The sequence below is a fragment of the Dinoponera quadriceps genome, unplaced genomic scaffold (genome assembly GCF_001313825.1).
Source record: "Dinoponera quadriceps isolate SergipeBrazil2010 unplaced genomic scaffold, ASM131382v1 scaffold1308, whole genome shotgun sequence".
NCBI classification, from domain to species: Eukaryota; Metazoa; Arthropoda; class Insecta; order Hymenoptera; family Formicidae; genus Dinoponera; species Dinoponera quadriceps.
The window spans coordinates 785,186-803,811 of NW_014555613.1; the positions used below are offsets into that span (position 1 = coordinate 785,186).

The following is an 18,626-nucleotide window of genomic DNA, read 5'->3' on the forward strand; positions in this document are numbered from 1 at the left end:
ATTGCTTTTAACTTAGATATCAATCAGGCCGTCTATAGTACCAAAATCAAATCGTCGTAAACATGTGAGAGGAACATCCGTTTCGAGCTCTGTTAAGAAGGATCTTTCACGTGTAAATGTTTTTTCAATACCACTCTACCTCGAGGAGGATACTCCCTCACCACTGTCGCGGGAGACCGTAAGGGGATTCGGAGATCGATCGAAAACGCATCAAGGCGAGTGACGAGGTCGATTTAAGGAGCGGCGAATCGCGATCCCGACGGAGAATACCGCGCCGCAGTCGAAGAATGCAATATGGGGTCTCGTTTAGGATTCGCCGGCGGGATATTTCGGCCCATTAACGCGGTGAACCCGACGATCGTGGAAATGATCCTCGGATATAGGACACCCCGTGAATGGTTTCCTCGTTCCTTTTACACCTCTGGAGTTCGTAGCCGGGCGAGCGATTTTAATTCCGCCGCGCGGTAATATGACGCGAAAGAGTTTGCACACCGGTAATTTGCGAATATACGATTTTTTTACTTTCCGTAATTTTGTGCTTTAATATCGAAATTAAAATAACGATTGGATTTTTAGAATAATGCGTACCGCATTGTCTTTTTCTCTGTCTTTTCCAAGAGTTTGAAGTTTGGAACATTTGAAGTCGAATTATTCAAATAGAATTCGAAGTTTCGAAGCTTCAAATATATCGAATAATATTTTAGCAGACAGTAGTAGTGCGTACGCGTGTTCAATTCGTCCGTCGAATATCCGTGTTTTGCATTTCGTGATGCGTCACACTTAAAAACAATCTGTCCGAACGAAGAGCCGCTTATTTTTCGTATCGACAGAAGAAGCCTGCATTGTGCGCGTATATTCGTCTGTAGAACGGTTTGAGTACCTTTTTTTTAACGTACTTTAGAACACAGCCGACGTCCAATAATAAAGTTTGTTCTTAAATAATTAAATAAATAATAATCTCAGAAGATGAGTTTATTTCGAGGCATTTCTCCCTCCCTCTCTCTCTCTCTCTCTTTTGCTCTCCTAGCGACACCAATTCGAAAGCCAAAGCGAGCGTTTTCCACATCACGAAAGATTAAAATTTCAGATAGGTTCTCTCATCAGACGTCGACTGCTTTACGGGGTGCATCGAAGAAAAAGTGCCTAAACCGTTCGGCAAACATCCGCTCGCGCGTGTGTAAAGAAACTTCAAACAAGCAAGAAACACATTATTATTTGCAATATTACATTCTCTTCTATATGAAGAGCGCTTGGCCGTAATTGTTAATGCAACTGATAACGCCGATGTGCCTGGTCATGAAACACACGCGTTAACACTCGAGACAGTTGCAACGACAACCCCGCATGTACATACGTGCCACCACAGAGTCAATTGGCATCGCATGATATATAGATAAACCATAAATATTCATGTTTCCCTACAAGGTTTTACTTACTAGTCGTTTCATATTTGCTATTTTAATTTTCCCCTAGCGTTTTACGAACAAATATGCAGTGTGCAGCAATCTAAATTTTATACTTTCCGAACTTAGATATTTACTGGCAAGCTTATACAATGTATAATTATATAATGAGAATGAATTCGATAAGAAATTGATAAGTAGATTTAAAAATAAATAGCACGTGTATGCTTGACACGTATTTTTGACGTATGTTAGTCTTACAGTTGCATCTTTATTTTTTTTAAATATTTTTACATCGTTGGATATATTGTGTTTTACATAAACTTTCACGACAGCATTTCATCCGCGTTCTATTTCGAATAAGAACATCGTAAAATTTTCGTGCAATATCACGCTGCGAATGCGAAATGCAAGAAGCACCGGAAAAACGATGCATATATCCTGTGATTTATAAGTTCAGATGAGTTGGATTTATGCCCCCGTGATTCAGCGGCGTGATAACTGCAGGCGTATGCTACAAGATAATGCCGAAATTATTATTTGTGTCCAAATTTATATTATTAATCATATAAATATATTTTCTCCATTTTCACGTTGTTTTCACCTTTATTATAACATGCTCTTATTTTCAACGGCTGTAATTAATTTCTTTGAAAATAAGCTTTGCCTTCACACCAAATTAAATAAGCCATAATTTTCACGTATAAATATATAATTGAGAAAATTATTAGTTTAATTAATAATTCTCTGTACACCTTATTTTTAATTTAAATATTAGGCAATATATTTTGAGCAATATAGAAATGACAGACGTAATGACTAAAATACATAACTAATAGCTGTTATTGGTAATAATAAATTTTATCACTAGAAAAACAGATACAAATGTGCACCAAACAAGCGTCTATATTATTTCTATTCATTTCTAAGCAATTAGCATTCAGCTCATATTAAACGACAATGTATCTTTAACGTGTTAATAATGCAAAAAAGCAACGATAATAATTATTACTCTTGTTGTGGCTTTAGAATAATCAATGAAACATAATCAATAATAAATAATGAACGACAATTTTTTAATACTATTATCGTATTTCTGAACATCTTTTTATATTTCAAATAACAAACATATTATGAAAAAACAATAATAAAATATCCAAAGCATAAATAGTAAAAGTTCTATTATTTACCAGCATATTTTTTTATTTTGGGTCACGTATAATATAGAAAAAAGTTGACGAAACACTGTTCAAACCGTGATCCTTCAAGAAAACGCCTGTAGCAGTCACTCTCGTAAAAGTGAAGAACCAAGCGTCAAATTTACTACCGAACGTATACGTAAAACTGCTTTTATATCGCGCTTTTTTGAGTCTTGCATACAAAATCTACTGTTTTCCAAACTATTGTAGCGTCAGATGAAGATAGCAAAGAAGAAAAAATAAGACACTGCTGATGTTTTTCACGAGACGTTGTGTGCATTTATATCAACGTTTTTCTAAAATAACGATGCGTCTGAAGTAAAATAGCGATTTAAATAATTACAGGAATAGACACAATGTCATGTTGAACAATCAATGCAATAAAGACCTTCATTATTTTAAGTTTTGAGTTCTAAATTTTCGTACTATGTAACTTGTGTTTTGTCTTCTAAAAAATCATTGTTTTTATACGAAGTTAGATGAAATGGGAAATATGAAGATATTATCGTATATTTGATCATGAACGTTAAAAAAATGTATTACTCTCTCAAAATATGTCGAAAGCCTTGCATATACGTAAGCTGCCGCAAAATGTTACGCAAAATGTTACGTAACGCAAAAGAATAATGTATGATGCTCTAAACGAAAGGAAAATGGTGAAAATATACTGCATTAAGTATAAATCTGCAGTACGACATATTTCGCATAATAATGAAAATTAATACAAAATTATTATAACAGCACAAAACGAGTAAGATGGTAAAACAAGTAAAATGGTTATTTTATTGATTATAAATCACATAAATACAAAAAATTAAAATACAATCGATAAATAAATGACGATCGACATATATGTACATGCAGGGCTGACATGCATTTTTTTCAGTGACTACATTTACACGACAACATTAATGCGGTTTAGTAATAACTATAGTTAGTAGGACTCTTGCATCTGATTAGATTATATTTTTAGATTTAAAAGAATATACAAATAGGATACAAGAGCTCACTAATTACGGTTACTATTAAATTAATATTGCCGTATAAACGTAGTCAGTGATTCGGTCCTCGTCATTGATTAGAAGAGAAACTTATAAACAAAAATATTCGCGCTAAATTTCATCAAGTCTAACTACTCCAACTGAAATTGCAAATTATCTATATACAATTCCAGTGAAACATCCTGTACATCATATAATTTCGATAAACGATGGTTTTGGTGCGAAGTTATTCAATATATCTGATCGACCAAAATACGCGTCACGAATAAAATATAGCGAGACGTCGCGAAGAAGCTTTATAGGTATAAGTTCCGTCGTTTTTAATCTTTGTAAGTACACACACATAAATACACGATAAAGAAAGATAGTATGCAAATAATAACAGACAGTTCTTTTCACTCCGAATGCTCCCATTGTCCACGATGTCACCGCCGACCCAGTTTATACCCCGTGGATACTTTTCTTGCGATTGACGGAAGTCTATACAATATACACCAGTATTATTCGACAACTGAAAGCCAATTGCACGCTATTCTGCACCATTCGTCATATTCTATTCATCATATTACGTCCATGTATACACGCGCACACACACACACACACACACATAGTTCAGCGGTGTGACCATATAAATGAAAATCCGTATGTCAAAGAAATAATAATTTCTCGAAGTGGAATGATAAATGTCATGCTTTTTATCTATATATATCAAAATGAAATATATATCAAAGTGAAATTATAATTCATATTTTACTATTGGGCCAAAATCATCATATATTTCCCCATTTTTGTCACTAAAATATCATTTTTTGTATACCTCATTCGCGCTATATTTTAATTTAAAATAAAATAGGAGGATATATATATTTCCAACATTCGTTTACTTAGCTGACTCGCAAACGCTGGTGTAATTTTTTTATATATGCTAGGGGCGTTTCGCGTTTTATGTACCTGAATTCCTTTTAAGATTTATTTGATGCTATTTATTCATCTCTGCATGACTATTATACGCGACATACTTACGTGGAGGAAGGAAGGAGAAGTGTTTCGTGCGTCTGCAGTAAGCACATGTATTATATTATTCGTCTTGAAATGCAGAACTTGTTGAATTCTGCATTCTATACGATTACTTTCAAATCATATAAATCGTACAACTGACATTTTTAACATTTTACGTACAACCAGTATAAGCTTTTCAACATAACGATAATAATGCAAATGTAAATTCATGCTTCCCCCCTAAAAGATTATTTTTTCAACAAGTAATATTTATCAAAAACGGAAATTTAAATAAATGTAACATAACATGCATTTTTATTACTCGTAATCTATATAAAATATGGATGTAATTATATTTTTAAAACTTCTTTGTTTACTAACTTCTTAAATTAAAATGAGATATATTTGGAGGCAATGATAATTTCGCCTACATGAATTTCATTTATAAAGACGTAAACTCGCTTTTATATTGGTTTCTACGACAGGCGTCAAAACAAATTACCCCTGACTCTACCGATTGTCATATATCTTTCATTTCCCGCAAGGTATTCCCGAGATATCGTTGCTAATAAAGTTTCTTCTCCTTACTTCCCTCTTCTCTTCACGTGCTTCGCACGTGGTTGAGCAGAACGAGTAATTTCCAAGCGTATATACCGGGTAGCTATTAAAAAGAAGGAAAACTGGTTCGCGCAAAAATAGCCTAGCGCGGGGCGAATGCAGACTGGAAAAGGCGAGAAAGAAAAGAACAAATAGACCGGGAGAAAAGAACTGTCGAATTGTAATTATTTCGCTACTAAAATCAGAGGTAAATTCTCCCTTTGCATCATTTACGCTATTAACGCTGAATTTAACCTGCAAAAGTCGCGTACATGAAAAGAAATATATAATAATAATCGTATATAATCATATATAGAAACATATAAAATTATGTATAATTCCTTTATATGATTATACATAATTTCACACAACTTTATACATAATTATATATGATGCTGCCTGATTCTTTTAAACGAGTCATATAATAATATAAGAAATTGCATATAATTTTATATGTTTCTACATGTGATTTTATATGGTTATATGTATGATTACATATGATTATATGTGGAAAACTTTTTACTGGAAGCGAATGATCAAGCGGTTTAGTACACCAAGAGAACATTTTTTTATACGCTTGTAAAAAGGAAATATCTACCAGAGTGTCATAAAAAGCTATCGGATCAGCATTTTAGTAAATGCATATGAAAAAGAGTACAGAGATTGTAGCGCAGAAATAACCCTCACTTTCCTTTACATTTTGATCAAAATTTGACCGAGCTGCGGTGTAAGTAATTCATCGCTTTCCAGTTCTGCTAACGTGACGCCTAAATAAGCATTTCACTGTCGTAGAATTGTTAGAGACGCGAGCACGATTATATGTGTGCTTAAATCCTCGCGCGTCTCTTCCTAATTAATGTCATTCAACCTACATGGAAAGTCGGCCTTTGACGGGAATATTTTTGTAAATGTCACGGTACTTGACGGAATTCCGGCGGCGACGGTAGTTTCACGCGCAACTATGCGCGCGTTCGTTAGCGGAAACGTTATTTCTCGGAGCTCTTTTGACTCTGTGGTGGCACGTTTACCTTAGGGTTGAGATCGCTGCCCTGTTGCATAAGTGTGCCAACGGCAAACCAAAAGCTGTTGGCCAGGCTGAACTCGTTGACAGTGCTCAGCAGTGGAATGTCGTCGCTGTCCGGGTCCAAGGCGCTCACGTGACTACCCTGATGACAGCGTGACCCCCGCCGAGCGGTGCAAAGTTCAAAGGACAATTATACCAGTTGCACTTGATTAAAGTACGACTGAACGATCTTTCTAATTCACTTTAAATGTTCGATCGTGCTGCGGAAGGCGCAAAGACGCGAATGTAACACCGGGTTCCATTCGCATTTTATATGAGCGCTATCTTTGAAAGGGATAATTTTTCTACTTTTTAATCATGTTTACTTTCTCCCTCTTCTTTATCTTTTTTTCTTCACGATGGATGCCGCGCAGAGGAACACGCGTTGCCGTAGAAATTATTAATTGGTCGTTTTTTAACTCTCCTCTCTGCTGAATATTACATCCTGCGATATAAAACCGAGGGTAAAGTGCACGATAAAATCGTGAAAATTACGGAGCGGTTGAGACGGCGTTCTTAAATTAACCGCCGGAGATTTCAGCTGTACTTTAGCGCTACGGATATTTCAACATTCGAACGAAGTCACATAATAATCTCGGGGACGTACGTATGACGCAATCTCTAATCGATCGTGTCGCACCGCTCGGCGGGAGCCTACCTGCAAGGGACATTTACAGCTCGGACAGGGCGACGGCTCCACCCATTCGTAGGGTGACAATCTTGCCACTATCCATATCGCCAGGGATACCATTACGTAAGCGCCCAGCAAGGACAGCCAGATCTCCACGGCGAGGGGATTCATGAACGAGAAGAGTCGCGGCGGCGATCGTTTGGAAACCTGAAGCAATGACATTTGTTTTCGCGTTACTAATCCGCGTCAGAATGTGGAATCGAATACCCGGATCCGATCCTCCATCCGACGCGAACGACGAGTATGTGACAGCGAAGCGTCGCGAAACGCAACGATGCGCTCGTCTACGTATTGTTGCGTCGTCTACTTAGCCGGGAGAGAATTCAAAGCCGCGCGAACCGCTTATATCCACCCGCTCTCCCCTTCGCGCAACATCCGCTGTCTCTCAAATGGTTCGAGAGACGATTCTTTATTTCGATGGAATTACGGAAGCGTATTATTCTTCGGCCCGCCGGGCGGAACGCAATGCGCAGTGCGCCTTGAGTGCAGCCGCCACGCTACATGCTGCTTGATTTTTTCGCGAGATATCGCTGACGCTCGTGAAACGGCGATCTGGATTGGATTTTAAAACGCAACCATTTATCGCAACGACAGAACGGACAGTAACGAATTCGGAGTAATCTCATTCGCACAGTCAATTTCCACGGTATAAGGGAGCCGCGTCGTATCCTCCTCGCGATGGAAGAAATGCGCTCGCGGGTTCTGGTCTTTTGATCTCTTCGGTATTTAGATCAGAATGGCTTGACGTTCTTTGTAACAAGAGAAGACGACGTTATTGCGACGTTGGTTCTGCGATCAATTTAAGGAGTCGTTTGCGTGCCTCAAAACGTAGTGAGAATTTAGTGAGTGAATTAATTAAAATATTTATAATTACATTCTTTAGTCAACAAAGAGAAGTGTTATGTTGTAAGAGCTACTTTGAAAAATTGACCGCCGATAGAAAGAAGCAGAATTTGCTTACTTTCATGTAATTCTCTGTACTGAGATACACAATTGTCCCCAGCACAATCGTCTTTGTTCACGGTTTCAGCCCTCTGTAATATTGCAAATACATGATTCGCAACATAAATATACATAAACAAAAAGAATTCGGCAGGCGCCTTGCGAACGTCCACACTTCATGGCTGGACGACGTGATGGATTTATACGAGTGTTCTCACACGAATGAGGTCGTATAATGTGTGTACGGCAAACGTGCGAGTGTGGAACAGGCGAGCATATCGCTTGAGGCGTGCTTTATGGCGACGTAGATGATCGGTGCGCGGTAAGAGAAACGGTAGAAGTAGTCCAATGGCGGAGCACCTCGTTGAGTGTACCTTGGGGTTGAGCCCGCTGCCCTGCCTGAGGAAGGTGCCGGTGATGAACCAGAAACTGTTGCTGACGCTAAACTGGTTCTCGACCACGTCGCTCTCAGCCAGACACGGATGCGGATTGTTCCACTCGTATGGGCTGAAGCGCGCCATCACGAAGAGGGTGAAGCTCACGAGCATATAGGCGGCGAGCACGTAGAGCCAGATCTCGACCGCCAGCGGATTCATGAAGGAGAAGAGCCGCGTCGGCTGACTGGACGGCACCTAAATTACGTCACGCTACGATTTTAATTAAAACGGATCCCGTCTCATGGCGCGGCGGAACGCGAGCGCGGCATAACGCGACGTTACAAACCGATGGGAGTCAACTTTCACAGCGAGCGCATCCGGCATCGTGCGTTCAAAGAAGCTCTTTGCAGATGGGCTTGCTAAAGGGAGAGAAATGGAGAAAAAGAGAAAGAGAGGCAGACACGACGATCGCGAGATGAGATCGCAGAATGGCTTGATTATTACTTGATTACTATTTCCTTCGCATTTCTAACATATTTCGATGTATATACGTCGATTCATATACAGGACGTCCGAAAGCTACACAGGTAAATAATTAGTATCGGTTCAAGACTCATATTTTTATATATGTGTAAGCAAGAAGTTGCGACCGTCCTGTGACCGACTGTATGTATCGTTATATAACATATACTGCGCAGGATAATTAGAGGGTTGCTTCTCCAAATTTATTATCCAGCAAAAAATTCAAAGTGTCTATGCTTTTTTTTAATAAACATAGCTAACCTTAATCTCTAGTAAACATATTCTTATATATTTCAGTGATTTATTTTTAGATTCGATCCAAGTTGTTCACTATTTAATATAATTCAATATAATTATTCTCTCAGCGCAAGCCTCTAATTATTTCAGATAGTTTCTAATGCGCACTGAAATTGCGCTGCTACGAAATTCATGATTATTTCGCATACGTGCGTTTGTATCATGATTATATTTCATAAATGAAGATAAATCGCGTTAAATACGATTCGCCGAAACACAGCGAACATAAACTTCGGCAACGTATCGGTAATGTACGAATTGTTTTTCCAAAATGCCAGAATTGATCATATTATGACGTGATATTCCCTAAACGAGTTCGCAAATTCAGATTTTGCCTTTTTTCATTTACCAAATTCTTAGATTTCATCACGAGATAAAACCAAATTTTTCTGCTGTTCCTTAAAGATCATCGCGACCGTCAGTTTTCTTATTTACAACCTTTGCGTTGTATTACATGATTACGTTTCGTAAACTAAAATAAATTGCGTTAAAATCAATTCACCGAAATATAGCGGATGTAAACTTCCACAAAGTGTTGTGAATGCGCTTTCAAAATGCCAGATCTGGTCGTGCATGATACGATATTCCCTAAACGGATCCGCGAATTCCAATTTCGCCTTTCGTTGATCAAATTCGTAGATTTCGTCACGAGATAAATCAATACCTTTTTTTCGCTACTCCCTCGAGATACACGTGAAGCGCTGTTAAAATATAAATATTAATCGCGTCGCGAATGAAGTGAAGTGTAACGAAGTGGAATGTTGTCAACGTGGGACGATGCAGGACGGTAGCTGGCCGCTACGCGATTCGGGATGCAGTGGGTTTGATCAGCCGATCTAGCTGGAGATGGATCTAACTGGATTTGAATAGACTCGGCTGAACGACGATTGACTTCAACGCGATATGGTGAGTTGAATTTCAACATTCATAGAGTGCATTTTACGTATTGCATGCATTGTCGTAAATCGCATTGAATTTTAACGACAAGAATAAGGATAGTCACATATTGTTCGCTGTTAGAAAAATTTATATTAAATTTAATAATTTGTGTGCGTGAAGTTTGCGGAATATCAAGAGAGAACGGTACAATACCTATATAGCGCAATATCGCGAAATTCTTCGTTGGTTCCCTAAGTTTAAAAGAATTTCCAATGTTAATACAGAGCCAACATTTCTAATCGTATCTCCAGAATGCGCTATTAAATATTATATGATAGTTTTAGAACATCCTATATGAACAATATTCAAGTGATTAAGATATATATATTTACGTCGTTTATTATTATATTTACGATTGATCTATTATAATGTTATACGTTGCTACTTCTGGTTTTATTAATAGTTAATTATTAAACGATAGCCATCGGAAAGTAAATTGCTCACGGCAACGATCTCTATAATTTACATTAACGCAAATGTACGGCTCATAAATCGATAAACGGGCATTAAAGATGAATGCGTGCACCTTAAACGGGGATAATATTTATTGTGGTGCATGCAGATATATCTATGAGACATTACGCACATGTTATTAACTCACCTTAAATAATATCCCAATTCCGAGATTCATGAATGGTTTGGTGAAGTCTATTACGCTCTCTCTGGCGTAATTAATTGTCATGGATGCGACAGCTAAATCCGCTCTCTGAAAAAACAAATGTCGCGGTATCCGAGAGAATTAAAGAGATTACATTTTTCGCACAAAATTGACATCGTACAAGATTGGACAATTTTACAATACCTATCTACATTAAGAAAGAGAAGAGATAGTTATATATATATATTCTCCCCTCTCACTAAAAGAAGAACCGATCGTTCTTTCGATAAAAGTCTTTTCCCTTTTCTTTTTCTAAATACACTTTTACTGGTTTAATGATAATAATCGAGAGGGCGTCGTAGCATATCGCGCATATAAATAAATGCATTTCGGCATACGCGAGCGAGAGCTGAATGAAAGCGTTACAAATTACTGATAAATCTTCACCTGGGGTTTGCGAGAGAGAGTTTACCTTGCGAGATAGTGGATGCATTCTTTATGAACGGGCGAGTGTCGCGCACACAGTGAAGCACCAATCGTATCATCCTCCGTTTCAGAATATTCTCCTACGGTTTCGTAGGTTTCCGGGTTAAGGCAACATCCACTTTCACGAGGGACAGATTGCTTTGCATGTTTTATAAACCGCTGATCTTCGGTATTCAGCGAGTATGTCGGTAAGCTGAGTCGCGAATTTTGCGAGATGCACGTACGCCTCTCTCTTTCTCTCCGAACGTTCCGTTTCTCGTGTCCCAAATTAACGTTGGTTGTGCAGATTTCTTTTTCTTTACACTCATACATTGAATAAGTATTTATATCAGCGCTTAAAGTGAAGTGAACACTGCGCTAGTGACTAGGTGACACTTTCAGCAATTTAAAATAAACATCTAGATGATTTATATATTACGGTCAATAAAATTGACGACATACCGCCAAGTACTTTTAGCAACTCTATAAATGTATACGCGACATGTCGTTAGTGCGACAACAACGTTTGAGTTATTTATCGAACGAGGCTGAAACTCTGTCGCAGACGGAAAAGCATGTTGCGCGTATATATTCAAATAAATTCAGCGAACCGTGTATTCGTGATGATCACATCTGCAACATTTATCATATGATTTCGCATTTATCGTGCAGAAAAAAAAATACCTTCGGAAACGCATAAATGTTCGAATCGTTTTTAAACCTTGATATTTGGATAACAATTTGTGACACCGCAAAAAATTTGTTCCTTTGTCTCTGGCTATAATAATAATAGATTCGATTTTATTTTAACTATATATTGTCCGCCTGTCTATCGACGCTTGGATCGTCAAATCGGAAATTCGTCGGTATTTGAATATTACGAAATCGTCATATTCGCTCTTGCGCCAATGATACTTTTTGCACAAAGCGATATTGGGGCCGCGACTTTATTGCCAGTGTAATTCCGTTTTTACGCGCGTGTATGTCCGCGTTGTTTCATACACGTATCGTGTTTCCGCATTTTCATCGATTCGGTGATGGAATACAGAATCCAATAAGAACTCTCTTTCCAGGGGTTTCCTCTTCCCGGCGCATTAGCGTTCGTCCGTGATGTTTTCTGTTTTTCGCTGAAGATTCCAACGTATGCGCGCACTTTCTCTCATTGCCGGCGCCAGCTACACAGATACGATCGTATCCGCGAGGAAACACAGTACGAATGGAGATCTATTCTCCCGGTAACGGAAAGACAACATTTACTTTCCTCCGGGTATATAAAAGCGCGAAGTTGTTTGAATTATAACCAAAATTTGAAGAGAGAACTGTTTCCGATAGAAAAGCAATGGAGTTTTGGTAAAAAGAAGTTAACATGACTTTTTCTTTTAATATTTTAATTGCTTTATATAAACTTGTAAAAAACATACTGAAAAGGAAGAGAAAAATTAAAAAATAAATGAAAATGTTTTGGTTCGGTAGAAATATTAAAATTACAATTGTATATATGTAACAAAACACGCAGGTGCCATACATTTCGATGAATTGAATCACATATTTTAAAACAAATGTCAATATCCAATTTTCATCGTAATCAATGAATGCGAACGTTTGTAAAATAATAACGAGAGGCAACGATTGATAATATTTAATAAGAGTAAATGTTGTCACGCGACATGCTAACTGAATTTTCTTTCTCGTTATTTCGATGGAACATTTCGATATAATCAAATTTTAAACGCGAATTCGACTTTTTATGTATTACTATTTAATTCACTTTTCTCGCAGTCATATCTTTGTATAAGCAATGAGAATTGTATTGAGCGCTCGTTAATATATCTTATTCAGATGTTGTATCTGAAAGAGAGTCTACCTGAAAGAGTGTATTTGAGAGATAAATATAAATGTATAACGAGAGAAAGAAATAGAAAGAGAGAGAATATAAAATATTTCCATCGATTCGAATATTTGTCTAACTAACTAGATATGACATAAGTCCGCTGATGTACAATGTTTATTTAATTGTGAATGTTGCATATTTCGACGTAATAATCATAATGTAACATGTAAAAAATCAGAGGTGATTTTAATTTGCAGTAGAAATTACGCTGACATGACGAAAGTCGTGTGTGCGCCTACTCGATCATGCAAACAATAATGGATTGGCGACGTAAATTAAATCCGGAAGACGCTTGGATGCGCATACATCAAATTTTGATTTTAATAACCGCGCGACTTTACAATTCAAATAACAGACGGCAACATCTGCTGATCTATGAATCAAAATATCAGATACGTCGGTCGCTCGTTGGAAAAATGGTTAATCTAGGTGATTCTTGTATACCCGACTACACGCGTAATGAAATTCCTCGTGGGATGGATTTATTGCGACACGCCCGCGGAAATTTACTTTACTTTGCATGTAAAATCGGCCTCTTGGGCCGTGTGTTTCCATTCTTCCGCCTCGGTGTTTTCCCCTAATATCTCTCCCGCTCTCTTTCTCCCTGTACAGTCGCAATTCCATCAACGACACCAATTTTTCGTACTATCTTTAATGTTATTGCATTTTTATATGGCTGAATTTTAGCAAGATGTCGAAAAATTTATAGCAGATACTGCGCAAAATCTACTTAAGCAGATTTTATCGTCTGGCTGGCTTTATATTAGGCAACATTTGCACAATAAATGCCAATATAACTAATATTGAACTAATGTATCGCGAATGAGTTGTACTATTAAGGTATGGAAAATTTAATCCGTGTCCCCGATCTGGCGTGGATTATGTCCAAATAGAATTTCTTTTAATTTCCATTTTATATTTTGTAAACAAATAAATTTTTGTTAACTAACTTTGTAATTACTTTCTTAAAGCAATTGACTTTTCATTCTATTATGGAGTTTTAATTATAATTAATTTGATTATAAAACCTAACGATATAAAAAATATTTGAAATTGAATATCTACGAAAAAAATACTTGGCACTCCAAGAAGTGAAACACATCTCACTCTATTATTATCGGCGCTAAACTGTCAAAATGATATTTAATCCTATAGAATAAACGCTACTGTCGACATAAAAACAAATAAATCTTCCCATTGTCGAAATAACAGCTAGGAATCAAGTCTCTCAAGGAATTCAAGTGTTCCCAGACTCTTCTATAATCCTTCAGCGTTACGAAAGCTTGGGAAAATCAACTACTTCGTCGAATTCGCTGCAGCACAGAACTGAATACTTAGTAAAGCGCGTATATCTCAATTAATCTTCCTCTCGCGACACTGATTAAATCTTTTTCCGGTTCTCCGCACAATCCTGTCGACGGTGTAGCGCCTGAAAACTTTGCTTTAACTCGACGCATGCATATTAACACCGAGCTATTTACATCTCATTCCCCGTCTTGTTGTTCGCTCATTTCATTCACGCCGTGATATTGAATTATCGCGAGGAACAGAAACAGGATTTACGTACTCCGTCTTACCTTCTCCATAAGCTCTCGAACGATCCCATTCCACTCCTTCGTCTCCGGATCGTACACTCCGTACATGTGATCTGGTACCAATTTGATCGCGTATTGGAAGCCGACCTGGCCGGCGATCGACGTGAGCAAATCAATACAGAAACCCTCGAACCTCGCGTTGCCAGTCAAATTCTTGTCTTCCTTTACCATGACGTAGGGTCTTTCCTGCGAAAGATTGGATCTCATTGATACATCGTAGAATTGCGCGCGCCGTGACAGAGACGGGGCGGAGGTAACCCTTAAAAGCCTTTATTTCCATGCGAAGAAGCTATGTCAAAGATGGGGAGCTAGTAGAAGTTACCATTCGACGTGAATACATGGTATTCCGGTATCATAAAATAAAAAAGTAGATAATAAAAACTCCAGCTATTTATTATTATTATTATTTTTGGAATCTGCAATTTTGAAATGAAAATTTTCCCAAAAATGTCTGAAATAATTAAACTAATTACATGTATCGCTATGAATCATTTCTAAATAGAAGATGTAGAAGAATAGATTCATCACGCATATGTATCATTTTTAGCTTAAAATGTTAATATTTCACTTTCGCGTGATTTGATCAATTTGTTCGAGACCATTTTAAATAGCTTTCATCATTATGTAATCAATATTCGCACGGTATATAGTTCCTAATGATTAATTATAACGTTAACAGGACTGCAAACGCCAGTAATTTGCCTACAAAGTATTATTACCTCTCTCGTCATTACGACGAGTGTAATATTGGTCGTTGTGGTTTCATAAAATGCGTCTATGTCCGTAATATTGATGCCAGACCCGATTTTCCATTCGCCAACTTTGACGAGTTCTTCCTTCTTCAGTTTAAGGAGGTCCAGCTTGAAATTATTCCTCTTTCCTTCGTTGAATGTGATATGTCCGGTTAGTCCGTTTAAGCCTGCCTGCAACAGAAACGCTCGTATTAATTCTAAATCCAAGACTAATTAAACTCATCAAGTTTTCATGGCATGTTATAAGATAACAATACAAGAAGGGAAAAATTCGAAACATGTTTTGATATCTTAAATGTATATTATTAATATTTTACTTTTTATATAATCTATCGATGATATGATACGAATATATGATAGAGAATATTACACAAGTAAAATATAATAATTCCGTGTAGTTTTACGCGTGTTTTAACTTCGCTTTTATGCACATAAATATTTCTTCTGTTATTTCAAATATATAATTCCAAAAAATTTTATATTCTTATTTAAATAGACGTATGACGTAGGAAATCCCTCTTATATAAACAGAAGTCTTTAATAGTGATAATGACAATATGTCGGAGTAATACAATCAAATATATTGCGAAAATAGATATTTCGTCCGAATTAATGCTAAATGAAATGTGAGGTCGAAATTAAATGTATATAATGAAATACACGTTAACATTTTCATACGGATAATAATTATAATTATAGTTATTTGGTGACGGGAACGGCCGGATTCATCGTCTATTAAATTACGCGTGCGTCTGATGCTCGTTAAATTTATTTTTCTCCCGTGGCGTAGTAGGTTACCGACGCGCACACAACCACGCAATTCACCGTCGACGGCCTACATTTCCGGATGTGCCCGGCGAAATTTTTCGCATTAATTACCGTTTGCGGTCTACCACCGATCTGCGCACAGTTTATTTGATTTATTTCTCTCTCTCTCTCTCTTTCTCTCTCTCGCCTTTTTTTCTGTTGAATATATGCTCTCCTGTGTGCTGTTGCCGGAGTTGGCGGGATATTCAACCAAAATGCACTTTTGTCTAAAGTCGGCCACTTACCCTGGTTGCCAGTGCCCGGATAAAACAAATATAGTTGTAGATATTCTCTGAGTATGTGCAGAGATAAATATTTGTCACGCAAACTCCCGGTATTAACTATTTCATCGCGAAAACAGTTTTCAACCACTGTTTTCGAAATCTGTTACATATTCCGTTTCCTGCATGTGTGTGTTTATTTGAGATTGAAGTATATCTCAAGGGGATATCCGTCCTGCGGTGAAATTTTATTATTTTTTTAGTAATCGAAAGTCAAATAGTTGACTCGCTTGAGATGAAACAAAACATCTCTATCTATTTGTTCTTCATGGTAGAATTATTTGAATATATGATTATAATCACTGGCTGATATATGCCTGGTCGTATCACTTTTTAAGCACGTGTCGTACTATATTCCACTCGTAATCCGAATTCGTTCTGATAATGCCGGCACGAAGTGTGCAAACGCAGGAAAATTTACTGCAAGGTTTACTGCAAGAGCAGTAAAACAATCAATATTGCATCCGCGTTGATAACTTTGATCTGTTCGCGCGGATTTTTGCGCGATTATTTCATTCGATTGTTAGCTCAACTGACGTACGAATAAAGGATTAATGCAACAAAATAAAAGATAAATAATATTTCCATGTTTGTATAATAATGTTGTTCTGATATATTATTTTTAATTTCGTTGAAAAATAACATTTATCACATATAGAGTTAAATAAATATAGGAGAGCTTTTTTCTAAGTACATGGTAATTTATAAAAGAGCCCATTAATATTGCCACTGAAAATCGGGCACTCTATGGATCTATGGATCAACTACTGTAAAAATCATTACAGCACTGTGAAATATAACGTTTTAATCTCTTTCGTGTCTCTAGCGTTTAGAAGGTACATAAAGTAATTCAAAAAACGATTTTAGTTTTTGAAAGTTACCGCATTACCCGCTGGCACGCTTTTTACCGAGATGTAAAGTGCTTTTGAATCCTACCGTGAATTTTCGTGAATTCATGGATAAGCGCGCCGCTCGTTAGTAAGTTTTACGAAAGCCGACGTAGGTACGATAGTTTTTCACGCGCTGTGCTATTATCTCCGTAGCGTGTATTTACAACTTCCGCGATTCTACGAAGTCACGACGTGTTGTCAAATTATTTCACGAGCTCGTGCCAATCGCCTTTCATCAGTCTGGCAGTTGACGAGAGTTTTAGCTGCGATTTCGCAGTCTGGATTTTTCGGCCCGTCAGCGTAGCTACTGCCGCGATCACCGGCCACGTGGATCGATAAATCCGTACCGCGAGATCTCGTCAGCAACTCGTCAGCGTCGATGAACTGGCTGACATGAAAAATACACCAACGCTCCCGGAACAAATGGTAAGCGCGCCGGAAGTAACCGCGCGTGTATTTTCACTACTCGATGTACTTTTGCCCAATGCGAATTCGACCGTTAATTACGTCTATGCGTGCGCTGGCGCAGCACGCTTGTACCATTACGCACGCACACACGCTTTTACACGCCGGATTCAAAGTTTGGAATATTCTGCGCGGAAGCGTGCTGCGGTGTACGAATTCAGTTCTGAAAAGAAAAAAGTCATAAAATACCAAACAAGCAAATTGATACTAACTGGAACCAGCATCCATTAAGGATCGATGCGAAATATTGGTATCATCCGGATTGCTCGGTGTGATATATTTTCATATTTTCATTTTGTCCCCCCTCCTCCCCTCCCATAGTCAACATTCTTCGGATGACGCTATTCGACGGAAAACAACAATTCCTACGCACGAACGACAAAAGCGTTTTATTCGCGAAACGTCAATGTTTTGTTTGCGACAAAAGAACTTGAAACAACAGCTATATTTTGCCGAGGAATTATATATTATGAAGGGTGCTGTCTCACCGGTACAAAAAAGCGAAGTAGTGATTGTTTCTTAACAGAATAGGTGACAAAAATAATTTCTTATATACCAAAATAATAACTAAAATAGAACAGAAAATGACGATAATGTGAAAATGACATCAAAATGATGAAAAAATGGCCGAAAAACGAGTTTTATAGTCATTTTCTCGTTATTTTGACATTATTTTAATGTCATCGTCATTTTTTGTTCTATCTGGATATTGACTTGTATTGACAATCTCTCACCTACACGTACTTGTGTATATATGTCGACGATACGGCATCGTAAGTTATATTCCCGTCCATACATAAATCCATTTGGTAACAGAGACACCGTCGCTGCATTGTTTGTACGCTTACTCAC

The 18,626-nt window shown here is 37.5% G+C and overlaps 1 protein-coding gene across 1 annotated transcript in view; it reads right to left on the reverse strand.

Annotated features, from left to right (window-relative positions):
* Positions 1-18,626, reverse strand: part of LOC106744904 (glutamate receptor ionotropic, kainate 2-like) — a 139,944-nt gene that overhangs the window by 12,081 nt on the left and 109,237 nt on the right. The window contains exons 8-13 of the mRNA XM_014620042.1: positions 15,299-15,502; positions 14,562-14,765; positions 10,632-10,736; positions 8,270-8,527; positions 6,921-7,100; positions 6,228-6,365 (exon numbers count right to left, since the gene is read on the reverse strand). Coding sequence (XP_014475528.1) covers positions 6,228-6,365; positions 6,921-7,100; positions 8,270-8,527; positions 10,632-10,736; positions 14,562-14,765; positions 15,299-15,502 — 1,089 coding nt within the window. The remainder of the gene's footprint in view (positions 1-6,227; positions 6,366-6,920; positions 7,101-8,269; positions 8,528-10,631; positions 10,737-14,561; positions 14,766-15,298; positions 15,503-18,626) is intronic.